At 45.4% G+C, this 27,089-nt stretch overlaps 1 protein-coding gene across 3 annotated transcripts in view; it reads left to right on the top strand.

The window, feature by feature from the left end:
* The window catches only part of IFT88 (intraflagellar transport 88), a 497,265-nt gene that overhangs the window by 439,154 nt on the left and 31,022 nt on the right, over nucleotides 1-27,089 (top strand). For all 3 annotated transcript variants that reach the window (XM_069202281.1, XM_069202279.1, XM_069202280.1), the window contains one exon: nucleotides 9,611-9,733. In XM_069202281.1, coding sequence (XP_069058382.1) covers nucleotides 9,611-9,732 — 122 coding nt within the window. In that variant the 3' untranslated portion in view covers nucleotide 9,733. The remainder of the gene's footprint in view (nucleotides 1-9,610; nucleotides 9,734-27,089) is intronic.

Genomic DNA, 27,089 nt, shown 5'->3' with positions numbered 1-27,089 from the left:
CCCCAGATCTGTGAGCCCTGTCCACTATGCACCCAACGGCCACAGCCCGAGTCTGGGTGGCCCACCAGTTCAGAACCCGTCCCCAGGCAATTCCGACCTTGAGTCCACCCCGGGTTGACTCCCTCCTGGCCAACACAATGACATCTGCATCCTGAATCCAGAGGCCCCCCCCTTACAGTGACCGGATCCGATGATGATACCTGACGCCCAAGTAGACCCCTGCACCTGCTACCCCATGGCCTTGGGTAATCCGACCGGCGGTCCAGCAACATCCAGCAGGCGCCTCTCCTGCCTGTCCAGCCTTTGGTTTCCCAGAACCGACCCCTGGGACCAGCCTGCAGCATATTTCTGTGGCCCCCGGGATCCCCCCATTTGAAAGTATTGGGTGCCCAGCTCTGTGTTTGCACCCTGCACCCGGCCCCCCGTGATGCTGAGGGTGTGTGTTTGGTGTGATCCTGTGCGCTCACCCCCTGGTGCTGACCTAAACCCCCCAGGCCTGTGTCCTGGAACTGCGGGTACTTACCTGCAATCTGCTTTCTACCAAGCACCCCCAGTCCCTAAAGGATTCCATTACAAACCCAATGCCAACTTTGACCTCTGCACCCAGCTGGCCCGTGTCGCTGGTGGTGCACTTGTCGGGTCAGCCTAAACCTTGACCTGTGGACATCCTAATTCCTGAAGACTGGAATTGTAAGTCATATATTTACCTGTTCTCTGTGCAAACACTATGTCTCACCTCACCCCCCCCCCCCCCCCCCCCCCAGACTCTATGGACTCCTATGGGAAATTGCACCAAGTGTCAACTTTTGAAATAGAAAATTGCTACTTACTTCTAAATTGCTTTATTTACAGAAAACAAAGTACATTTGATACATATGCTTGATACCTATTGACAACTGTACTTACCTGCAACAAAATTCCTCTGGTTCTAGTAATAAAGTAACACAATATATTTTTGCTACATAAAAACAATTGACCTGGGGACAGTCATTAGTGTGTGCCTCAGTTTTTGACTGTGTGTGTGTGTGTGTGTGTGTACAACAAATGCTTTGCACTACCCTCTGATAAGCCTAACTGCTCGACCACACTACCACACAAGAGAGCTTTAGTATTATCTACTTTATCCTCTGTTAAACCTCTAGGGACCCCTAGTCTCCATGCACACTATACCTCATTTTGGTATATTATATAGAGAGCCAGCTTACTACACCATGCTGCTCCAAACCGACTCTGTTCCACCCCGGAAATAACATGCTGAGCCTATATGGGAGCCACCCCCACATGGTGATGCCAGTTCCTTTCTTTCCGCACCTCCAGATACAGATCCAGAGCTCTGTTTGTATCTCTATAAGATGTTATCTTGAAAGCTTCTTCACTGTGCAAGAGATAACACACCCACAAATTACAGGTTTTCAGCCCTGTAGGGACTGTCGGCAACAAATGTATGTGACAGATTCGCATCAGCTGCGCTGTAACGTCTAGGGTTGAGCCACATCTCCAAGGTCTACTGCGACTGTGTGTTAATGAACCCGAAGGCCACCAGGGACCGCAAGATGAAGCTTTATGTCACCAAGCATAAGAACACTTCCCACCGGGACCTTTACAAGTCCTGATCTGCACCTGTGGTTTAATATTAGACTTGTTCCCATAGTCGAATGAGCCGCACCAGAGGACCGTCTTCATCACGCTGTAAATCAGGTAAGCTAAACAAACACAAGAAATCAAAGCAGGATTTCACTCATTCTCAATCTTTTGCCCATAGTCATTTGACTTCAGAGCCTATCCCACAGCTACTTCTGGCACAACCTGTGTCTCTGGGGATTCAGCCATGCCGCATCGGAGAGTTCTGCTTACTTATGCTGCAGGTCCTTGGATCCTTGCTTAGCTCCCCCTGGTGCGCCTTGGGCCCCAAGGAGCCAAGAGGTCCGCCTCCTGGAATACCACTAGTGGGTTCGTCTTCTGCGTCAGCTGGACCCTCTGAGTGTGTCTTACTCCGGCTCTTGTCCTGACTCTGCTTAGTACGCCACAAACTACCCTGAGCACGTGAACAATTGATATAATGACTTAAAAGAGGCTGGGGGCCTCAAAACTACCCCGGAAACAGGTCTCCTCTCAGTCCCTTGCTCCACCACAGAAGAATCCGCTTCCTATGCCATGGTGATGTGTAGGGTGGCTGAAACTCTTAACCTCCATTTCCTCGCCTTGGAAGTTAAGACAAATGTCTTGACAGAAGTCCTCCCCCCAAGGCAAGGCAGACATCTTTGTAGCCCCTTCTTCCATTCAACCTGGCACTGACAGATACCTTATTGGGGCTTGAGCCAAGTTATGTTCTTACCCATTCTTCAATCAACAAATTGCTAGGCGACATCATCATGCTCAAGGTGACCCGGCCTTTCTTTCAGAAAGTCCCTCAACTGAAAGCCTACTGGTGCAAGTGTCCACTAGCCAATCTAAACCCAACTTATTCTCTACCGCTCAGGTAATCTAAGCAGGTGGAAAAATTCGGACAACATATATTTTCGTCTTCAAGCTTGGCTGTCCACGCCGTTAATGTCAGCTGTTTGTTGAAAAGCTACTTTAATGGTCTTTGGTATTCAGTGCTACAAGTCCTCCCTTCTGTGCCTGTAGACCTTAATCCTGTGGTTTCTCAGGTGATTTAAGATGGTCATGATGCAGCCAAGTGCATGATTCTTTGTGGTTTGGACACTACCGATTTCATTGCGCAGGCCATAGGGTAAAAGTGTTACCATTGCTGCCATGCCTGGCTGTGATCGACTGAATTCTCCAGTGACGACCAATCCTCCCTGATGGACATGCCCTTCAATGAGACTCGCCTTTGGGGGGGACAAGGCTGAATCCGCTTTTGAGTGTTTTAAGGAGAGCAGGGCTACTGCTTGCTCTCTGGGCCTCTCTGCTCCACTTTGGCAACTGCAGTAGGTACACCACTCCTTTTGCTGCTTTGGCCGAGGCTTTCTAGCCTCCACAGGGGACCCAGCAGTTTGAGCAGCCAAGGTCAGTATGCCACTTAGTCTACCCCTCCACTAGAGCCACACCTAACAAACTTTTTTAGCATGCCTTACAGGAGCACAGCCACCCAGTGGGAGGCAGAATCCCTAGACTCTTTCCGGGTTGGCAGGCAATACTATTTGACAGGTGGGGCTTACAGAATATTCACCAGAGTTATGCCTTACTCTTTCTTTCTTCTCCACCGCACCTTCCACCATCCCCCAGTGACTAACTGAGAACCATCTCTTCATTTTGCTCCAGGAAGTACAAGCTCTTTTAACTAAAGGGGCTAATGAAAGGGTGCCTGTGCCATAAGTAGGACATGGTTGTTATTCCCGGAACTTTCGGTTGCCCAAGAAGGATGGAAGTCATTGGCCTATTCTAGACCTGCACCCTCTCAATGCCTTCCTCTAGAAGGAGTACGTCAAGATACTCACCTTTGCCCATGTCTTCTTTGTCCTCAACCCCGGAGATTGCATGGTGACATTGGAGCCATTCTTGACATATTCAGTGTTGTGCCTTTCCTCACGGAACGGGAGTCCAGGACATGCTGGCTGTGTTACAGATCTTTCAATCTCGACCCTGGATTTCAGTGAGGTCGACTCTGAGGCTTCTGGGACTGATGGCCTCCTGCTGGTCAAGCATGCCAGGTCACATACGCAGACTCTGCAGGGGAATTAGAAGTTCCAGTGGGCCCAGACATCAAGAGGACCTCTCTGACCATGTTCAGATTTCGGAGGAGACTACAAATGTTTTGCAGTGGTGGTTGCTAGACCGCATTTGGGTCAGAGGCAGACCCCTCTTCGTCCTCCACCCAGATCTGACATTGGTGACTGACACATCGCTTCTTGGTTGCAGCGGACATCTGCGAGAGATGGAGAGCAAATGCCTCTGGTCTCTGGTGGAGTCCTGGCTCCACATCAACCTTCTGGAGCTCAGGGCCATCAGCTTTGCGTTGAAAGAGTCCCTTTCATACATCAAGGGGAGGCTGGTAAAGGTGTTCATGGAAAACACCACCACAATGTGGTACTGCAATAAACATGGCGGGCTGGGATCATGGCCCCTGTTCCAGAAGGCCTTGCCCCTCTGAAAGTGGCTAGACTGCCAAAGGATTTTCCAGGTGGTGTACCACCTTGCAGGATCCTTGAATGCCAAGACGAACAAGCTCAGCTGTCAGCGCCTCACGGACCACGAATGGCCGTAACATCCGGAGGTGAAGCATGGTCTCTTCCTCAAATGAGGAGGACCTTGGCTCAATCTATTCACCACCACAGAGAATGCGCAATGTCAGCACTATTACACATTGGATTTTCCAAGGCGTCTCTCGGTTAGAGACCCGTTCCCCCTCAAGTGGAACTCAGGACTAGTGTTTGCCTTTCCACTGATACCACTCCTGCTCCGTGTTCTCAAAATGATCAGGACTGACCGTTCCCATAGAAGTCATCCTAGTTGTCCCAGACTGGGCATGGAGATTACGTTATCAGGAACTCTTGGGCTTGAACACATATCCTTGGATCAGACTGCCCCTCCAGAAGGACCTGCTGTCACAGAAACAGGGTAAGGTTCTGCATCCTGCCTTTGCAGTCTCCAACTTCATGCTTGGAGATTAAGCGGCGACACCTTTGACCTTCCTCCAGAGGTGGTTGATGTCATCTTGGTAGCCAGGCGTCCCTCAACGAAAACTCTATATGCCTGTCATTGGGGCAAATTTGTGGTTTGGTGCAGAACACACCAAAATGGCCCACTTCTATATCAAGTTATTTGACATTCTCTTGTTTGTTCTGTCTCTTGCCTGACAAGGCTTTGGCCACAGTTAATGTTGCCTTTCAGCCCGTTTGTCCTTCTTACGGTTGCCACATCAGCCCTTGCTGTTTAAGTCACAGGTTGTAGTGCATTTTTTAGAGGGCTGAAACAAATGTTGCTCGCTCCGTTACAATGTCCCAACGGGACAATGAGACCTTAATCTTGCCCTGACTTATATGATATGAACACCGTTTGAGCTGCTTCACAGCTATGCTTTACAGCTCCTTAATACTGAGACAGTTTTCCTCATTTCTTTGTGTCAATCCACCATGCACTACCTTTTTCCGGGACAATCTGTATCAGAAGAACAAGTTACTTACCTCCTGTAACGTTCTTTTTGGTAGAGACTACCTCACTGCCCTTCCTATCCTCCTCTTTCTGTGATTGGACTTTATTCATTAATAAGATCTTGAGCCTAGGAATCTGTGCACTGGTTTACCAGTTTGATTTTGGGGCTTTGTATCTGGGGGCTCAGAGAGTCTCGAAAGCAAGTGACGTCAGCACATGGGAGTGGTACTTTGTATAGGCTCTGCATGTCGTTTCTGGAGCGGAACGGTGTTGGTGTGGAGCTGCTTGACACCACCTTCAGACATACCGAGGTACAGCTGAAAAGTTTCCACATCCAATCTGATCTCTGGGGAATATTCAAAAGCTGAGGAATCTGCGGCTAGATACTCTCTACCATAAAAAGTGTTGTACAAGGTAAGTAACTTGTTCTTCTTTTCCTTAATTTGGCTTTCCTTATGTCTTAAACCACGGTGAAGATTTGAGAAAAACAAGCAAAACTGACCAGCCTTGTCACACCTGACAGAGTGCTCCACGGTTAATGTTGAACATACTACTTGGAGCTGGTAGCATGTTACTGCTGCATAAATTTTGATCCAGCCTTGCTTCTGGGAAAAAGGTTCAAATAATGAATCTGCCAGAGATGTCACATCGATTAGAAAGAACGTTACCTAAGGTACGTACCTTTTTATTTTGGAAAAAAAAGATTTCAAGCATATCAATGTAAATAGAAAGGTTTCAAAAGTTATAGACAAGACCACGAGGGAAACATTAAATATATATTAATTTCTTTCAAGATGTTAAATCAGGCATTTGTCTGTAGCCTCATTTGCACTTGCTAGCCCAGCACAACTGGCAAGCTAGGGCATATGGAGTCAAATGTTACATTTGTCTCGTATCTAGTTTAAAAGCTGGCTGGTACTTTATTGGGTTTTAACCACCTTCATACGGTGCACTTTATATGATCATTCAGAGCAGTATCCACTGTGTCCTGTTCTGTGCCAGGCCACACTCGTTTTACCAGTTGGAGGTTATATCCATTACACAGAAGCATATTATGGCTCTGTCCTCCGCAAGGTGCAAGAAGAAAGGCTCAGAAAAGTAATAATATTGTTATTTATAGGTAGAAATTAGATGGCACTTACAATTTCTTAGTATTGTGGGTATTGTTCACCAAGTTCTGTGGAGCTGATTATTGATTCCTGCACTGTGTTAGCTAAGAAGCAAGAGTAGATATGTGTAAATCAGTTAGCTTTGGTCTCTGATTGATACAAAACTGTATATAAGCACAATGGACTGTTAGCTTTGGTCTTGGATAGAGGCAACACTATACATAAGCATAATGGGCCTCAAGGCAGCCCCATGATTTATTCAGGCTTTTTTATAGAGTAACCTCAAATGTGCCAATCCTAACAGACAAGATGCAGCAATGTGGTACAAGAGGAAACAGGACAGAATCAAATTCTTGTAACTGTTAGGATACTGGACTCGTTGGCAGTGTTGAAAATGACAAGGCAGACTCCAGAAATTGAGGAACTTGCGACACTTACCTGTGAGATTTAAAACATAATTTGTTAATAAGTACTGCTTAGAAAATGTAACACCTTACCTCCTGTACAAGCAATTTTATTTCTTATGATTTGTTTTATTTATTTATACTTAATTTGGTTCAAAGAGCAATACCAAATGTCTGCATTATATTCTCCCATGGTTTCATCTTTCCAAAACCTTATCAGTATGAGTGCAAGATTCTTCACCTAATGATGATGAAGTAACAGCCAAATTTTGCTCTTAGAAATCAGTAACTTCTGCAATCACATGTTGACTATATCTTTGCACAGCCCTCAACTGCCTTTCAACTAGGTTTGTGTGATACAAACATCACATTCATACATGCATACAAGAAGAAGTGATAATCCTTTAGCACTACCTGCTTCGAGGCACTGCCAATAACCGGATGTAAAGTGACATTTTTCATCACTTCTATTCTAGTCATGAAGACACAGTTTGCTGTTTGTACTGGCAATCTAGCATCCCGTTGCATTTCCTTTTTCTAAAGTCAGCTGTGTTTCTCGGTATAGAATTCTGAGAACTGAGACCTCCTAGGTAACCTCGAAAACCAAAAAGTTATTTTGATTGCTAAATATGTAGGATTTTATTTAGTTAAAAAAAGAGCATTTAACCATTCTCCTAACAAGGTCAGGTTATGCTGTAAATGAGAATTGGAATGGTTGAAGTGATTTCCTGGCCTTAGGGACATGTACAATTTTAACAATTCCCTTGCCCTGGTCTGCCTTATACTATACATGGGGACATTGAAAATATCCTCCTAATCCTACTGTGTGTGCATAGTACACCCACTTGGAATACACACAATTCCTGCATGCCTATGAAGGCACAAATCTTGGAAAGGAGAATTACAAGAATTATCCACCAACTTTTGTATTTGGGGACCAGCTTTTTTCCATGAGCTGAGATAAAACACTGGGAAGAGCATCCAGGATTTACTTTGACCGATGGATGTGAAGCAAAGGAGGAATTTTAGAGCTTAGAACCTGCTGTTTGCCCTTAGGCATTTTCCCCAGTATAGTTAACATGTTCAAGATCAAGCTCGTGAATACTGAGATAACACGCATCTGAACTGGACAGTCTTCCAACAAGGCATGCAGCAGGAGTCTAATGGCAGAGGTTCCAATCACCACCCCAATCTCAGAAAGAAGAAAGAAATTAGAAGAACTAACTGATACATATATTTATTCGAAGTGGACAAGATCCAGGAAATTGTTAAAAACCCTATTTCCTGATAAACAGCCAGGGTCATCATGGAACTTGTACCTTGCCCTGGAAAGTACTACTACAAATTTCTGTTGAGTCTATTGACAAGTTTCATTTGCGAAACGTCACTCTGGTGTTTTTTTAAAGTAGTCACCCATTATTGTATCCTACATCCTTTGGTTGTACTGATGAAACAACTGTAAAGGGTGACTGTCAAAATGTCTAGATGTATGTATTGTGCAATTTAATACTGGAAACAATATATTAATAACCGTGTCAGGGTGGCAGCCTGGGGTTATACACGGAATCCTGGTTTATTGGAATTATGTGATTCTGAGGTCATGGCTTTTTGTTGCATAATTATGGATTTCCGGCATGTGGCACATAATCAGCCACCTGCTGCATGGTTTGCAGATTGTAGCCAAAAATCATTTTCTAGCTCAAACGGCTCAAAAGTTACTAAGAATGCAATGACAGGTGTTGCAACGCTGGTGAAGGCCTTTATGAAGGTTGACTGGTCAACCTTCAGTAGCTTCTTGCTGTATGTCAGTTTTAAAGTGGTATTAATGAAGTGAACCTCTGCTAAGACAATGTTAACATAGGTAAAAATAAAATAATAAAGTAATATTGTCAAAACAATGTGCCACATTGTGCCACATAATTTGTGTTTTTCTCCCCCATAACTTACTCAGTTCTGCCACATAATTTGGTCATCTCCTGCCACATGACTCCAGTGGCCCTTACAACATAGCATGATAAAGACTGACACATACCCAGATTTTAGAGGTCTCATACTGAGTCTTAGTTTGCTAGGGGAGATAGATTCAAAGAATAAGAAACTTAACCTACAAGGATTGAGAATTTTTCTTAAATCCTTACCCATTGTTTAATTTTCATTGTGGCTTTCAATAAGAGCTCTTGTATGTCCTAGCAGCAGTAGGTATGAGCTCATTATTCATAATCCTCATTGTCAGAGGCCAAGTTCAGCAGTGGTTCTTAACCTCTGATCCCGGGGTGGTCTGCCAAGCTTACTAAGGGAGTCTGTGACTGCTTAGAAGATTAAATAATATTAACATATTATTAAAGTGTATTGAAACAAAGAAGCAAAACATACAATTGAAAATTTTAAATCATTCTGTAAATGTGAGGGAATTTGAAATTTGGAGCTAAACATTAAGTTAGTACCCACAGAATGACTGATGGGAGCAGTACAACTACATAAACAGAATATAGTATTGATACTCAGTGGCCTCAATTAGATTTAAAAAAGCTCCATCTTTCCCATTACAATTTAGATTTTCTATATTTGTTTGTAAATTAAACAAACTTTTCATGTTTTGTATGTTTTTTAGATGGATTCTTATATATGATTTTTTATATATATTGTTCTGCAATTCAAATTATTGAAAATGCTTAAACCGGGGATCCCGACATACAGTAATTACTCAGTGGCGATTCCGAGACTCCAATACTGATTCAGTTAGGGTCCCCAGGTTCCAGTAATAATTATGTGGGGGGTCCACAGAAGTTAAAAGGTTAAGAACCACTGCTGAACAGGATTGAGTAACGCTTTGCACCTCCCATAGCTGTAGGAAAGAAAAAGATTATATGAACCACTTAGTTCCTTTCATTTGAACTGATCCTGTTTATCTGTAGTCAAAGCTAATGTGATTAATTATTTTTGATGAGTCATAATTGAGTGAACGCTTTGTGTATCATGCTAAATGTGTTTCCATTTCAGATGCCTCCTACGTAGATCCTCTGGGCCCACAAATGGAAAGACCGAAGACTGCTGCAAAAAAACGGATTGATGATGATGATTTTGCAGATGAGGAGCTAGGAGATGATTTGCTTCCAGAATGAAGTAAGCCTCAGTAATTTGAATAAACACGTGCATGCATCATTCAATACGTTTATTTACTATTCAGTAATAATGTATCATGATGTGCAATGGCCTCATAATTTCCTATGAGTACTTAATTATGCTTGAACTCAACATATAACCATTCTTTTAGAAGATGCAGACCTGACTAATGTACAGAGCTGTGATTCTCAATGTTATTTCTTTGATCTGTAAGCCTTAGTTCAGGAAACTTTCGATATATACTTCTTCTACCTCTGGATTTTTCACCTATAGAACAATTCCAGGCATCAGACTGGATCTGTTAAACTTCAAAGCTATCAGGTCGCCAATAGAGGGTGCCGGTTTTGGTCGATGCCAGAAGTGAATTCTGGCAGTGTCACCACGGCTATAAAGAACCCATCCTGCAGCAACAACATCAGTTCCCTTATCTCCATACCTTTGACACAGTCCTGGAGGGCATTCCTTACACAAAATTCATTTAGCAGTGGCCTATCTCCTCCCAGAAACTCTGGTTTAAACCCTTCAGGGATTGTGAAGGACAAATGCCTATTACGGGAGCCCCATGCAGTTTGTCTTTGGTGTCTGGCGTCAGACCATGATTCCCAGGCCTTCTCTTCTTGCCTCAGCAAACCACCCTAAGTCCATAAAGTGTTGGAAAGCTAACCTCTCCAGGACCAGGGTCAGAGAGGACTATTGATGTGGCAAACAGCTATCGCTCTAGGTTTCCATCCTCCTCCTTAGCAGGCAAGAAAAAGAACAAACCTAGGAAATCAAATAAACACTGTAAAAGTAAGTATCTTCCTCATTCTCCATCTCCCACACGACCTTTGTCATTGAAGCTAGAGTTAGTTGATTTAACCATGCCAGTACTTCCTCCATGTAGTCCTGCACCACCATTGAACTCTCCTCCAGAGCTACCTTTGAACCTTTCCACTGAGAGTATGGCCCTGAATTCCCCTAACTTCTGTTGCGCTTTAGTCAGGTACAATGTGGGCTTGTGGACTATGGCCCAGATGATCTTATTGCATGTTCCTGATGACATGAAGATCCACCTGCATAGCTCATTCTCGATGGTCATTGTGACTCGCTTCATATTATCGTATTGGGGCTTGACACTGCACATTCTGTGAACCTTGCTGCAATTCCCACAGCAGCCTAATCATCTTGTCAGGCAATACAGAGTTAGAAGCTGGCAAAATGGCTTCAAATCTGCCTTGCAACCCTCCTCCTCTTCCTCATCTCCCGCACCTCCAGTAAAGCAGGTCTAGTTTGCTTTCCGAAGTTGACCCGGTGTCTATGGATGGAGGGGTGTCTCATTTTCTTCCAACCTGGAAGGCCATTACTTCACTCCATTGGATCCTTCAACTCATAGACACGGGCTATACCCTTCCCTTTCTTTAGGTTCCGCTTCCATCCTGTTCCTCTTTCTTCACACCGACTTGCCATCTTGCAACAGCAAGTGGCAGCCATTTCCTGAAAGGAGCAGTGAAGTTGGTGCCAGAGCAGGAAAAGGGCCAGGGATGTTATGTACGTTACTTCCTGGTGCTCAAGCAAGGCTGCAGTCCACGTCTTATCCTGGACCACAGGGTCCTGAACTTCATCACAAAGGAAAAAGTTTAAGATGTTGACCCTAGCATAAGTTCTCCTGGCATTGGAGTTTGGAGACTGGATGGTGTCACTAGACCTGCATAATGTGTATTTCTTCATCCCTATCCTGCAGTCACACTTGCAATTTGTAGTGGTTTCTATGCACTACAGTTTGCAGTACATCCCTTTGGCTTGACATCTGCTCTTCGATCCTTCACAAAGGTGATGGCAGTGGTCACGGCCCACTTCAAAAGGTCTGGCATCCCTATTTTTTCCTACCTTGACGATTGGCTTATTAGAGCCTGTTCGCCAGAGAAGGTGTGCCCTCCTCTCCAGTCTACAGCATCTCTGCTGCTAGACTTGGGTTTTTCCATCAACAAGCTCAAATCCCACCTGTGGCCCTCCCAACAACTCAAGTTCATAGGGTTGGTACTGGCCACCACCCTTCTCCACACATTTCCTTTACCTCCGAGCATAATCAACATCCTTAAAATATCTCCATCCTTTCAACAAGGTGTGAGAGTCGCAGTCGTAAGAGTACTCAGGTTCCTAGGTCTTCTTGCTTCTGGCATTCTCATAGTCATGCATGCATGGCCCTGCAGTGGTGCCTCCGCAAGGAGTAGCTCTAATACGGAGGAGACCTGTCGGACGCCATCATAATTGCCACCAGCGATGGAGTGGAAGTGGCTTAGTGGGGCATGCGGTGAACTTAAGCTGCAAGAGGGTCTTCACTCCCCCTCCGATTGTGACTACAGTAGCTACAGGCGCCTCCATCCTAGGGTGGAGAGCCTATCCGGAGGATCTCGAGATCAGGGTCTCTGATCTCCAGAAGAGCGGGTTCTTCACATCAATCTGGTGAAACCACAGGTGATTTGGCTGATGCTAAGGACCTTCCTCCCCTCTATCCAACATCTGTCCGTCCAGATCTTGATGGACAACACAGCAGCAATATGATACGAGAACAAACCAGGGGAGAAGGGTCTCACTTCCTTTTCCCGAAAGCATTGAGACTTTGGTCTAGGGCACACCGTCAAGTTATCTTGCTCACCGCCAATAACCTAGCGGGCTCTGAATGTCAGGGCAGACGGCCTGAGCAAGTACTATGTTGCAGAGCACGAGCGGCGTCTTAAACCAGAAGACGTTTAGGACATCTTCTCCCAGAGGAGCTCTCCTCAGGTGTACTTATTCGCTTCCTCTGAAAATGCTCAATGCCAACAGTTCTGCACCCTCCAGTGTCTGTTGAGGGGAGTGTTGTGGGATGCTTTTAATTATGTATCTGATAGAGACTTCTAGTTGCAGATTCCTAACCTTAGAATTACCCCTAGGCGTCTGACTGGATCCAGAGATTTTTCTTTGAGCAGTACCCTTGCGCACCGGCAGGTAGCACTGGTCGACTCCACGTGAGTTGTTGTTGACATGAACGCTGTGATGACGTTGCGGTCATATATAGGCATCACCTCGGTGCGCTGACTCAGTTCTTTTCTTTCATTGCCAGCCTAGGCGCAGTTCCAGAGAAAATTACCCTCAGTCGTTTTGTGACTGACTTCGACTGTTTTGTTGAGTTTTTTACACTTTTTTGGTGCATTAAGGATGTCACGGAAGATCGGTTTTAAGCCGTATGGCTCCTGTCACCGTATGATGTCAGTGACAGATCTGCACCTCGTGTGTTTGTGCTGGCTGGTGTGTGACCATGACCCGAAGTCATGGTCCAAGTGCCGGGCCAGGAACCCAAAGGCTTTGAGGGAGCAGTCCCTAAAGCTCATGGCGGCCCGCCGCTCCATTTAAAGTCCTCTGGACATTCGGGTCATAAGGTGAAGAAGTCAAAGAAGAACAAACGTTCTTCGACTTCGCCACGTCGCTCGGATGATGTGATGCAGGAATAGCGTTGACGCTGTAGGCCTCTGTCTTCGGAGCCTGTTTCTAGGCTGACTCAGTGCCTCCCCGAGTTTCCAGGAGCAGGAGTGACCCCTGCCCTGCCTCCAATTTGGGCAGAACGACCCCCCCGTGACACCTTCGGGTCCAGTGGGATCAGAGGGGGTTCCCTTGGGTTCCGTTCTGGCAGCTTCGTGGCTTCCACCCCGGAACCCCTCCTACCTTTTAATGAAGCCCTCACTGATGTCCTTCTGGGTGCCTGGTCCAAACCCAGCACAGGAGTTCCTGTGAACAGGAAGATTGCCCGCCACCATGGGCCTGTGCTGAACGACCCTAAATCCATCACCCAACATCCTACGCCTAAGAGCCTGGTCATCCAGGCTTCTTCTTCATTGGGTGCAATCTCATGGCCTCTTTTCTCTGTAAAGTGGTCCCACCCTTTCGTGTATGCCAGTCCATCACTTTGCCTCCTTTTTACGCACCCCCACATCCTTCTCATGAGGAGGAGACACCCCACCATCTGTATATAAGAAGACCCTTGGTGCTTTTCCTCCATAGTACCAAAGACTTCCTGGTGGATGATCATGTGGGTGCGAAGAAAGGATCGGCAGTGCAGAAGCGGATCATCTCTCAATGGGTTGTCCTCTGCATCAAGATGTGCTACGCTTTGGCAAAAAGGCAACCCCTTGAGGGTTTGCGTGCTCATTCCACCAGAGCAACTGCTGCAACCATGGCGTTGTCACACGGAGTTTCGGTCCTGGACATCTGCAAACGTTCACAAAGCACGACTGCCTGGACAGTCAAGTCCCTATAGACAACTACTTTAGCTGTATGGTTCCTGCAGGACTATTTAGTCTGATCTTGGTGGCAGCCAACATCCGAGTATGGTATTGCTTGACTATCTATCCTAAGGTAAGGTAAGGAATCTTCAACTAGAAGTCTCTATCAGATGAACACGTTACTTCCCTTCAGTGTAACAAGTTATCTGGCAGAGACATATTCTAGTTGCAGATTATTTCCCAACCCACCAATCCTCCCCACTTGCGAACTGATTTCTAGGGACCGGGACTCCCTTGGCGGACTCCTTTTTCAGGGCCCTAGTTTTAGCGCACCAATGTCAGTGTTCTTCATGGCTCAGCGCTACTGGTGTGGAAAGTCTTGAAAATAAATTGACCTCAGCACCCTGGGGTGGCACCTATATACAACCACGACATCATCACGGCAATCACGACACACACGGAGTCGACCAACATCACCTAATGGCACGCAAGGATACTGCTCGAAGAAATATCTCCGGATCCAATCTGACATCTGGGGATGATTTTTTTTTTGTTGGTGCAATTCTTTATTGAAAAATCAGGGGAACACACTACATGCCATATACCAAGATATGCATTCCCAACAACATATGAACAGGAAAGAGCATCCCCACAATCAGACAGTCATAGTAATATCATACAGTGCTGAATGAGGCCATAGTTACAATCTTGGTAACAGGTATAACGGCAAGGACCATTTGGAAGTAGGTACCTGTAGACCCAGCCATATCCCTGACAGATGATTGCAAAAAAGGTCTACGGGAAGAGGGAGCCTATTGATGTAACTGTAAAAAAAACTATATCCGCCGCGTATTGGGACCTGCGGTAGTACAGCAGAAAAGTTTGAGGAGAGGTTAGGGATAGGGCCCAGTCAATGATGGGGCTCCTGTCCTCGAGGCATTGTGTGGGAAGGGCCTTATGAAGGGCACGAATATGGGTAGATGGTTATCGTTAGTATGACAAACTAGATGGGAGGTAAGCAATAATGGGTGAGGTGCAACAGAGTAGGCTAAAAGGACTGGAAGACATTGACAGGAAGAGAGAGAAGGCATCATGTGAGAAAAGGGAGGGGGAAAGAGATAAGGAAGAGTGGAAGCAGGGAAGAGAAAAAGAATACCAAAGAAGGACCTGGGGGGAAATTCTGAGGTAAGGGATGTGCAACTAGAATATGTCTCTACCAGATAATTTGTTAAAGAATGTGAGTAACTTGTTAGTTTCCCCCCATAACATTGATTCCCCGAGTTCTCAGGAGGATTTGTCAAGGCCAGGCCCAAGTCATTCTTATCGCCATGGATTGGCCAATAAGGCTGTGGTATGTGACTGTTCTGTGCTTCTCCACATGTCCCCGGCCTCCACTCCCATTCAGACTGGGCATTCGGTCCTAGTTGTAGGTATTGGTTCTGCACCCCAATCTCCAAGATCTCCACCTACAGTGGAAACTGAGTGGGGGAAACTGAGTTCTTTTCAGCTGCCACCAGAGGTGGTAGAGATAATCTTGTCAGCATGTCGCCTCTTCACTAAGGGCCCGATTTAGATATTGGCGGATGAGTTACTCTGTCACAACGGTGATGGATATCCCTTCTGCCGAAATCTAAATCCCATAATATCGTACGGGGTTTAGATTTCACGAACAGGATATCCGCACCATTGTGACAAGTAACTCGTATGCCAATATCTAAATCAGGCCCTAAGTCGCCCTAAGTCTGCTTACTCCAGCAGATGGGGCAACTTGTTTCACCCCTTGCAGGCCAAGCTGTCACAGGTTCTAAAATATGTGTTTTGTCCTTTGCTCAGTTGCGCAGTTGGCACAGTGAAGGGGTATTTGGCTGCTTTGTCTGCATTCCTCTGTCTGCCAGAGAATTTGTCCCTTTTTAAGTCCCCTCTTGTTAGGCATTTTCTCAAAGGTTTTACAAACATGTATCCTTCGTACCATTTTGTGGTTTCTCACATTTTTGATAGGGACTCCGTTTGAGCCGCTTCTTGGTTGTACTCTAAGAATGTTAACTTTCAAAACCGTTTTTGATTTCTATCACTTCTGCTAAAAGGGTTAGTGAGCTGTATTCCCTTAGCTGCTGCCCTCCTTTTTCCTCTTTCGAGCATGATAAGTTGGTGTTGCAAACCAGCGCTGCATTTTTTCCTAAGGTGATGACCCTTTTCCATCAATCAATCCATCACCCTTTCCACCTTTTGTCCTCCCTCAACATACCAAAGAGGAGGAACAGGTGAATGAGTTGGATCCTGGGTGAGCGGTTAATTATTACTTGGACCACACCAAGGACTTTCAACTGGATGGACAGCTGTGTGTTAGGTATTGTGGCGCCAAAACAGATAACACAGTGCAAAAGAGGATTCTTACCCTCTGCATCAAGACATGCAGCGTTTTAGCCAAGAAAGAACTTCCAGAACGGATCATGGCCAATTCTACCACTTCTGCCTTTGCTATGGGGGTTCCTTTTGCAGAAATCTGTAAGATGGCAACGTGGTGTCCTTGCTCACCTTCTCCAAGCACTCCTGCCTTGACTCTGCAGTGCGCAAGGACATACACTTTGCCAGGTCAGTTCTGCAAGAGTTTCTCATCTAAATATCTATCAATCCCCCTCATGGGTCGGGTATTCCTATTAAATTGAGATCTGTCCTACAGGTGAGGAATCTGCAGGTGGAAGTGTCCATCAGAAGAAAAAGTTATTTTCCCGTGGTAACAATCTTTCTGTAGCGCATACTCTATCTGCAGATTCCACACTGACCCCCAGCCTTCCTGTTTAATGGAAGATCCTAAATTCTATTTTTTGGTACTGCACTACTAGATCTATGCCAATCTTTCTTCTCACCTCGAAGGCTTGGAGAAAATAAACAGAAACTGGCGTTGTTGCACTGGGGTGGAAGCTTTATGGTCTCAATGATGCTCCTTGAGTTCACTTCTGACATCGACAGAGACTTGTGCCATCTACAAGTGACTTGAGATCCAGTCTGACAACTGGAATTGTTCTACGTGTGAGGAATCAGCAGGCAGATAGAGTATCCACCAAAAAGTTTGTTACCGCAGTTAAGGACTTTTTTCTTCTAGGGAATTTGTATGTTCAAAGTATTACGAATATTACATATGCCTAGGTATAAAGTTGACAAATTTCGGTCCACTATTAAACAGAACGATAGTATAATGGATGTCATCACCATTTGGTTCTTCTTAGCATAAAAATGGCATCAACAAAGTTATGACAGATGAAGTGTGTGCAGTAAAAATCATGGATACCATGTTCCTAGGTAGGGGGTGTTGAGGTGAGAAACTGTGCCGCACCCCTCCCTGGATTGTATGCAGTGAACTTAAATAGCTCCCTGTACTGTTCCAGGGCTTGGATGGAAGTCAGGCCTCACTTGAGCCCATAGTCCCTGCCCGATGTACACATGATTTTACCAGCTGCCTTTTTTCCGAACAGTAAAATCTGTCCCAGTGTTCCCATACTTGATAAACCCGGGAGCTGTATCACTGAGGAATTTGTGATCAGCCAGGTGGCGAGAGCGATATCCCTTATGGAGGCCAATTATCCTAGCTCCTAGAGTACTAAGTCTGGATTTTCTTTAGAGATTCCAATAGACGGGCTAAACTGCTGTCATAGAATTTAAAGGTCGCCAATTTGCTTAGACATTTACTATATATACATGATTCGCTTTTAGAAATGTTCTTTAGAAAACACAAGGTGCAGTTAACAAGTTTTAGTTATAATCGAATCTTGATCCCAATTTTGACACAGGTACACAGATGCCTTATTAGAGATGTGTACATTTAAAATTCTTACAGTGACGTGCTGTGATGTTGAGACTTTGCAACCTCATCAAGTTATTGTGTGCCAGCTTTCCCTACAAGTAACATTTTCTAAGGAAAAAAGGATTTTTGCAGGCGATTTTATCTGAAATAGTTTTTTTTACAAGAGAATTCATCCCTGAGGTAGGTTTGACTTGCTTATTTTCACAAAAACATAGTTTTTGCCAAATTATTATTATCCTTCCACTTAAGGAAAATATACTGAATATGAAGTTTCCTTAGTTGTCGAGATTATTATCAAGCATCTGAAGTTGGGAAATTCCAACTTTGCAGGCTCTGCCCAGTCATACTTATAATAAATTAGAAAATATTTTTGATCTGATCTGTGGCTTGATAAACATAGCATAACTTAATTAAACACTAATATATTTATATTAATTAAAAAACCAAAGGTTGCAGGGACGTTATAGTTAGGTTCAGATTTTACACACACAAACCATAGAAATTCAGCAGTTATAGTTAACTCAAGAAACTATAGCTCATGTCTTAACTATAACTCGTGCCCCCGCCATGCACCGTTTTCTTATCAACAATTTTATTGCAAATGCTACAGTTATTTTATCAATGATCTCCTAGAAGATGTCATGACTGATGTAATATGTGGGGTAATTAGCAGTGCATGGCTAGGGCGCGAATTACAGTTACTTTAGGGCACAATTTATAGTTCTTGAAATAACTATAACTGCTGAATTTCTATGGTTTTGTATGTGAAAAACCTCAACCTTACTATAACGTCCTTATAACCATTGTTTTTTAGTGATTTTTTAAGGTTTTCTAATTCTATTTCCTAACTACAGCGTCCCTGTAATCTGTTTCTTTTCAGTGAATTTCTCAGGTTTTTCTAACGTAAAGTAACATTTAATCACCATACGTTAATTCAACCAATGCCGCACATTGCGGGGGGCTAACTGCAGGTCCTCCACATGCAGCCAAGCTCACGGTGGGCACAGCCTTCAGCTGTGCCCAGAAGGGGTTGGCCTCGGGGCATGGCTTGTTGCCAGGCCCTGCTGCCAACCCCATGCTGTGCACACCCTTTGGCCGTTCTCGGCAGGGACTGGCTGCAGGGCATGACCTGCAGCCAGGCTCTGCAGCCAACCTCCCACATGCAGCCAACCCCACACTGTGGGTCTGTGAGAGGCTCTGTGGGTGTGTAAGTGGTTGTGTGGGTGTGTGAGTGGGTGTATGAGTGGCTTTGTGCATCTGCAGCTGGGTGTGGTAGTAGTTTTGTGAGTGTGTGAGTAAGAGAGTTAGTGGATCTGTGAGTGAGTGTATGTTTTTTGATTTGCGGTCTGAATCTGCTGATCCATTGCGGATTCACAGTGGGGGTCATGCTGAGCGCTGAGGAGAATCCGCTGATCCATGTGCCCCCCCAGAAAAAGGTTTTGGGCAATTTCTTGCCCATGAGGGGTCCCTCACAGATTGCTCTGTCGTCCTATGGGGTCAGGGTATATCTACCCTGACCCCTTCTGTCACTTTTAGCTTTTTCTCCCAACCTGGGGCTGAGTCCTGATACACAAAATAGTGACTGCAACTTTCCTGTCAGGTTGCGGCCAACCAATCACAGCATTGTTGGTGGCGCAAGGATCCACTGATCCACTGCTGTGGATCCACGTCTGTAGATATACATAAATGTTTATTCTTTATTAACTCCCAAACTACTGAGCAGATTTACACCAAATTACAAAAAGAGATTTTTTGGACCAAGATCCAGCTGTCTGCCAAATTTTGTGTAATTCCATCCAGCGGTTCGGGCTGTAGTCATGGGATATTGCATTGGGAAAACATGTTTTGGTGGGACCAATCCCTTTTGAAAATTGCATGGGGAAAGCATGTTTTGAGACCACCCCTTTTTCTTGTCCCTTGCTTGACGAATCATCCCAAAACTTTTCAGTCAGCAGCTGAAGTGACTGGCACACTAGTTTTGAAATTTTGTGAAGATTCATCAAATAGCGCCAACGTTATTAGCAACACAAAAAAATATTTTCCTATGGAAACTAGGTCCTAACTATAACTACCTGCTGGTGACCGCTGTTAGGTTTTATATATATATATATAATATATAAAATTACCTTATTATCGGTCACCAATAGGTAGTTATAGTTAGGCCTGTTTTCCATGGATGAGGCTTTTTTTTGGTTTGTTAATAACTTTCGTCCCATTTGATGAGTCTTCATTAAACTTTTCCCAAAACAATAGCTCATCCACCTCAGTCCCTCCCCGAAAAGTTCCAGGGAGGTCCGTCAATGGACATGCCCTTTGATGGGTCTCACCTTTTTGGAGAGAAGGCAGACTCGTTTTGGAACATTTTAAAGATAACAGAACTAAAGTGTGCACTTTTGGCCTGTTGGCCCCTGCCAAACAATTCCAATACCAGTTTGAGAAATGTAGGGACTATTCCAGAGTGCTGATGTGCAGGTAGACATTGCCTTTCTTTTTGGGGCTGCGGGCAAGGATCCAGCAGGCAGCGCACTGGCCAGCTAGGGCATCATTCTTTAAACACCTTTTCCTCTGCTTCATCAGTCAACAAACCAGTTTAGTTTGCCCTCAGTGGTGCCTGCCCAACTGGTGGGTAAGGAGGAGAAAAGGAGGATAGGATGCATTACTTAATCCTAGGCTGGGGATCAGTGAAGTCTGACAGATGGGTCTTGCAAGTTGTTGAAACATGTTACAACCTACTTTTTCTGCTCCTGCACCAATATCTCTCCCCACCCAAAATTAATTTCAGAAGGGCATCTTTCCATCCTACTACAGGAGGTATGCCTGTTGCTTCTCAAGGGTGCTATAGAAAGGGTACCAGACCATGAGAAAGCTGGTATTTTTTATTCTGTTATTTCCTTGTCCCAAAAAAGGACAGAGGCCTCAGGCATATGTTGAATATCTGACCCCTAAGTGCCTTCCTTTGGAAGGAAAAATTCTCACATTGGTCCAGATCCTGTCTGGACAAGGGAGACTGGATGGTGTCCTTGGACTTGCAGGATGCATATTTGCATATATGCATCCTGCAGTTCCACAAGCGTTAGCTACAGTTCAAGGTGGGCCTGGAGCATTTTCAGTTCACCATTCTCCCCTTCAGCCTCACCTCAGCCCCCTGGATGTTCATGAAAGAGATGTTGGTATTTGCTGCCCACTTTCGGAGGTCATGCGTCCCTGTATTACTTTACCTCAGTGACTTGCTGCTGAAGGCGGACTTGTCACAGTCAGTTGTAGACCACTTTCAGATGACAGCAGAACTTGTAACATTGTTAAGTTTCCCAATAAAATTCCACCCAGTTCCCTCACAAACTCTTCCATTGGGGCTGTAGTGGATACAGTGAGGTTCAAGACTTTTCTTGCACTGCAGTGGGTCTGGGATATTTGGGCTACAATCCCGATGTTAAGGGTTCAGTCCTCAATCTCTGTGAGGATGGCTCTGAGGCTTCTTCATATCTTGACCTTGTGCATCTTCCTTGTCAGCAATGCCAAAGGGCACATGCAGACCCTGCAATGGAACCTGAAATCCCAGTGGATCCAGCATCAAGACTGCCTCTCCGACTTCATCCAGGTCCCGACAGAGATGGCTCAAGATATGTAGTGGTGGCTGACCAATCCCAGTTTGTGATATCTACATGACATCTACATGTAAGCATTTCATATTTGTCCTTCGGTAGGAAGACATTTAGGGCCAGATGTACCAAAGGATTTTACCCATTCTGTGTCTATGGGAAAATGCTTTAGTACACATGGCCCTTAGAGGCAAAAGAGCTAGGATAGGCATGAAGCCCCTAACCTTTTTCAGAATGAGGAAGTAGTAAAAAAAAAAACAGCCCTTGCCTTTCTCTGATGTCACCCTTCGAGAGTATAAATGATCCTCTGTGCATTAGAAATCTGTGTGGACCGTGGGGCCAATGTGGAAGCTTGTACTCCTGTTGATACGGCCCCGGGAATGGGACACAGGGGAGAGATGGCATCTGAGGAGAACCTACAGTAATCTTACTAGAGGCGCTGGCTGTTCTGTGGGGCATGAAGGCGGGCTAGAAGGAGCCAGAAGCATACTAAAGATTTGCAGCCTAGGAATATTGAGGCTCGTTGGATCTATTGAGGTATTGGTTTTGTGCCTGGTGACTTTAATGGAGTGCAGTTTAGGTCTTCACGTCCTTGCACCCAATCTGGCACAGCATAATGCCACCTCTGACACACTGGAGCGCTGCTGAATTTTTTTTCCAAGTCCAGTCTGGTGCCTGGGGTGTATGTAACTTAAAGGTCTGAAGATAGAAGGATCCATCAGAACACTAAAGCACAGTCCATGATGGGGGGGGGAGGGATTCTCTGGCCTTTCCTTTGCCTCTACCCTACCATTTTTTTACACCTTGAGACCATGTTTGGCTCAAATTTAGATGTGATACTAGACCTTCAGAATGTTCACACGACAGGGATTATGAGGAGGAGGTTGACAATTTGCTACCTCCTCACTATACTGATCTGTATTTACACTTCCAGAATACTAGTTGTCTTGGTTCCTCACCAGAGACTGAACTGGGTTTTCCAATGGGGGCCCCCACTGAGGTAAGTGCCTCCTTTATGGTGGTGGGCCATAAAGCTGCAGAGTTGTCGGACTTAGAGTTGCCAAGTTCGTAAAACAAAGATAATTTGCTTACAGACATTTTCCAATTTAACCCTTCATCCTCAGAGTCTTTGTTGGCTTTCAACAAAAATCTGACAGACTCCTTGATGGTGTCATGGTTATGTTAATTTGTTTTCATATAGCATGCAAATCACCCCTTGAGGGGTATCTCGGCGCTGTGAAGAGCCAGAGTATGACTCTGATTTAAACAAAACAAAACTGTCTTGATTAGTTTCCTGAATTTGACATAGTCAGTGCAAGTACGAATGATGGTAGGGTAAGTTATTCCAATAGGAAGGGACCAAATAAGAAAAAGACCTGCCTCTGCATCTTGACAGTTGGATACGGGGGACAGTGAGTAAGAATTTATCCATGGATCTCAAGTTCCTGACTTACTGGTTGAAACCATGTTCGATGCTAACAGTAAGTCAGCCATCACTAGATGCCATAGACATGCTCCGGGTGAATTAGCCTTTTTAACACAGCAGCCCACACCAGAGAACCTTGTAATTCAGGCTTCTGCTTGTAAGGTGAACTTGAATGACTTCCCTGCTCCCCCAGCTGATAGAGGATTGAAGCGCATTGACACTTGGCAAGAGGGTGTTCTATTCTTCAAGGTTGGCATCGTGGTGTCTGCATAGCGCTTGCTAGGTTGAGGAGATACCCTCATGACCTCTGAGATATGGCGAGCAAGATCTTGTCTCCCCCTGAGGAGTTCTAAAATACCTTTGCCCATATGTTTCAGAATGGCCAGGACACAGCCAAAAACGTTTTGCAAAACTGGACCAGCCACCTCGTGCTGGGCCATGTTACAGGCACTAGTGTAAAGATTCAAGGTCCTGTCTGGATGCATGCCATAGAATTTTCTCTACTCGTGTAGACATCCCTTTTAGATATACATTTTGAGAGTTCCAGGCTGTTTGGAGACAAGGCAGATTAATCTTTGGAGCTGTTCAGTGACAGCTGTGCTACAGCAAGACCCCTGGGCTTGCTATTCCTGACTCATCAGTTCCACCAACAATACTGCAGGATTAGAGGTTACTCCCAGGGTCTGTGTACTGGCAGAGGCAGCCATCTCATAGTATTCAGCAGCCTGTCCAGCCCTTTTGTGGCTTCAGAGAACCTGCAGGGGGCTGAGAGTGGGGCCACCAGTAAGGTCAGTCTTCCTCTTCATCTTCTAACCGGCTGCTGCCATTGACAAACTGCTCTGAGTCCCTGTTCTGGAGTAATCTACAGTCAGTAGGGGGAAGGATACGTTTTTATGTGCCCAGCTGATGTGCAGGTTGTTTGTCATTGTTAAGCTCTTCTGTTTCTGTCAACTGCCCAATCCATTTCCGCCTATTTTTGCTCAGACCTTGGCAGAACATGTCTCAATACTTGCTAGACAGGTTCAGCCATTTCAGGTTAGTGGGTCAATTAGGAGAATACCAGAGGAGAGGGGCTAGGGGTGCTGCTTCTCTTAGTTTTTGGTGCCGGTTTTGAATCTTCTGAAGGACAAATATAAGATGCTCTGGCCCAGGTTCTCTCCATCTTGGATCTTGGAGATTGGATGGTATACTTCGGCTTGCTGGACACATACTCTAATGTTCTTGTTCTGTGATCCCATATGCTTTTCCTCGGCTTCGTTGTGGTAGCAGCCCATCTTTGCAGGTCAGGAGTACATGTATTCTACTACCTACATGACTGCCTGATGAAGGTGGGCTCGTGGACCACATGCAGACGACCATCTTGCTACTGTCTTTCCTCTGACACTCTGTCAGCCAGCCAAAATCACACATTTGGTCAGTACACAGGATTCCTTTTATAGTGGCAGTTTTGCACACTTTGCTTTCAAAATCTTCCTGCTATTGCTGTGAGTCAGGAACATTCAGGATACAATACCATTGTTCGGGGTTGATCCTGTGTTCTGGCCCAGATGGAAATGATCCTTCTTAGTCTCCTGTCCTGCTGGTGAGTCATGCCTATTGGCATATGTGGGCTACGCAGTTGAACCTTATCCGTTCAATGGGCTTAACACAAGTGGTTTCTCTTGGTTAACATTTGTGTGTTGGACAAGGTAGTCCAGAACCTTGATTGGTTGATAAAATATGCCAACCTGAACTGAAGCAAGGTGTCTTCCCTACCCTATCTAAATTTTACAGTGGTGAATGCATCATTTGTGGGCTGATGAAGCCACATGGAGGAGGTGAAGATCAGAGGCCTTTCGTCTGCAATGAAGCAAAGGCACCACGTCAGCCATCTGCAGCAGCGAACCTTTTGACTGGCCCTATAGGCCATTCTACCTACCATCATTAGTATCTCAGACTGTGATCAACAACATAACCTCCATATGTTACTGCAACAAGCAGGGCGGGCTTGTGTCATGTGCTGTTCCATGAGGCACTGAGACTGTGACGCTGGTTAGACCTGTAGGGCATTTCCCTAACTATCAACATGGAAGGCTGCTGGAATGACAGGTCAGACAAGCAAGCACTGCGTAGTTGACCACAAGTGGGTTCTGCACGCAGATGTAGTACAAGGCATTTTCATTCAGTGGGGCATGCCTTAGTCAGCTCTTTTGGCTACTGTCAAGATCACTCCACGTCAAGTTTTGGCTCTCTGGGAGACACATTCTGCCTTCTGTGCGATTCCAGTCTCCTTTATACATTTTCATCTCTGCTGCTGCTTCCCCGAGTTCTGAAGAGGGTAACGCGTGACTGGGCTCAGCTCATCCTAATAGCCTCGACAGGGCTCAGAGCTGGTCTGTGCCACTGAGCCTTGCCGTTCTCTCTGTCTACTTCCTCAGGAGAACCTTCTGTCCCAGGAACAGAGCAGAGTTCTTCTGCATCTCCACAACCTACACATCCATGAGATTGAGCAAAATCAGTTGAGGGTTTCAGAGCTAACTGTACAGGTGATACATGTCATCTTGGCAGCTCGCCATTGATGTGTTCTAACTGCTGGGCAAAGTTTGTGGCCTGGTAAGTGGACCATTGAGTCAATCTGTTTCAGGCGCAGCTTTCTGAAGTTTTTTTTATTGCTCTGTTCTTGGCCTGGCAAGGCTTTCCTTTGAGCACCTTTAAAGGTTACTTTTAGGCGGTTTTCGCATTGCTACATTTATCTGATCAGCCTTCCTTATTGAAGTCACCTCTTGTGTTGTGTTTCTTGAAAGGGCTTTCATATACTGCTTCCTTTTATTAGGCCACATTGCCTCTTGTGCTTATGCACAGTTGTTATTTGAGGTTGCTGACCCTTAAGACTGCTTTCTTCATTGCAACCACTTCTTTGTGCTGTCAGGAACTGCATGCTCTGTTCGTATAGCAATCATATACCACTTTCTTCCCTTGTACGGTGGTACTTAGGAATTGGGCATAATTTCTGGCAACAGTGGTTTTGCCCTTCAGTGTGGGGCAGCCCTTTGTGCTTTTTTTTCTGCCACATCCTCTTGGGGGAGTAGACATCACCAGTGCGACCCTAGAAGGGCCCTTTCTTTCAAGGAAGGAGCATGTGTGGATCAAATCTTTGTTGAATTTGCCAGTGTGAAGAACAGAAGGGCAGCCCAAATCTGGACATTGTCCAGATGGACCATGTTTTGGGTAAACATATGCTAGTGTTTGGCCATGAAGAAGCCTCCTCAGGGCCTTTGACCTCATTCCACAAGCCTGTGCTACTAATATGGTTTTGGCTAGTGTGTGTAGGCATTTGTCAGGCTGATTTGTGGGCATCTGTTCACACCTTCATCAGGCACTCCTGCATGGATTTTCTGATAGATATTTCAAACCACAGATTCCTCCCATTTTGAATACTCTCTCAGGCATTACACTGGATCCGGAAACTTTGAAGCAGTACCCCTGTGCACCGGTAGGTGTTATTGTGCTGCTCCATGGTAACATTGTTACAGTCTGGATTGACATACTGAGATGCATATAAGCGTTACTCAAGCGCTCGGACATCAGTTTCATTCTTTCTGTGCCACCAAGCTTCCACTTGTCTCTCATGAGGCAAAATTCTACAACTTTCTTCAAAACTTATTTGAGATTCTCAGTGTACAAGGGACAATGCCATTCCCAAAACCACAGGGTTCAAACCCTGTAGGGAGTGTTGCAAGCAAATATCTGTGACAGATCCCCACCAGATTTGCCATTGGTGCTTGGGTTTGGACCATGACTCCAAGGCCTTTAGCGACTTTCCGAAGGCCATACAAGACCAAGAGGCGAAGCTGTATGTCACCAACCATCAGAAGGCTGGTTGAAGTCGATGGGAATGTCCCAATCTCATTCCCAAAGTAGTTCCTGCAGCCAATCGTCTTTGCAATCACAGTCATGTGGAAAGTTTGAAAAGAAGTCACAGTCGGACTCAACCCCTTCCTGGCAATCTCAAATTCCTTAGAAGGCGCAAGGGTATCAAAGTGCCTCTCAGTCTTGCTCCTAAACTTTATTTCCTTTAGTGTCGATTTCTACTCTTGTCCTGGGACAACGCAAGATTCTGGTGCCTTCAGTGACACCACAGCAAGTTCAGGAATTCTGTGACACCATGCAGTTTCTTTGTCATGCTGGTGGCTCCCTCTGGCATGCCTTGCTCCAAGGAACCACTAGGATTTCCGACTGGGACTCCACCAGCGGGATCGCCCTTGGCACCATTGGGAACCTCTGTGACCTTTTTGGGTCCCACACTGCCTTT

This window comes from Pleurodeles waltl, chromosome 8 (assembly GCF_031143425.1).
Source record: "Pleurodeles waltl isolate 20211129_DDA chromosome 8, aPleWal1.hap1.20221129, whole genome shotgun sequence".
Lineage (NCBI taxonomy): Eukaryota > Metazoa > Chordata > Amphibia > Caudata > Salamandridae > Pleurodeles > Pleurodeles waltl.
Note: the sequence above shows the minus strand (reverse complement) of the source record. Positions and strands in the feature narration are given on the sequence as shown.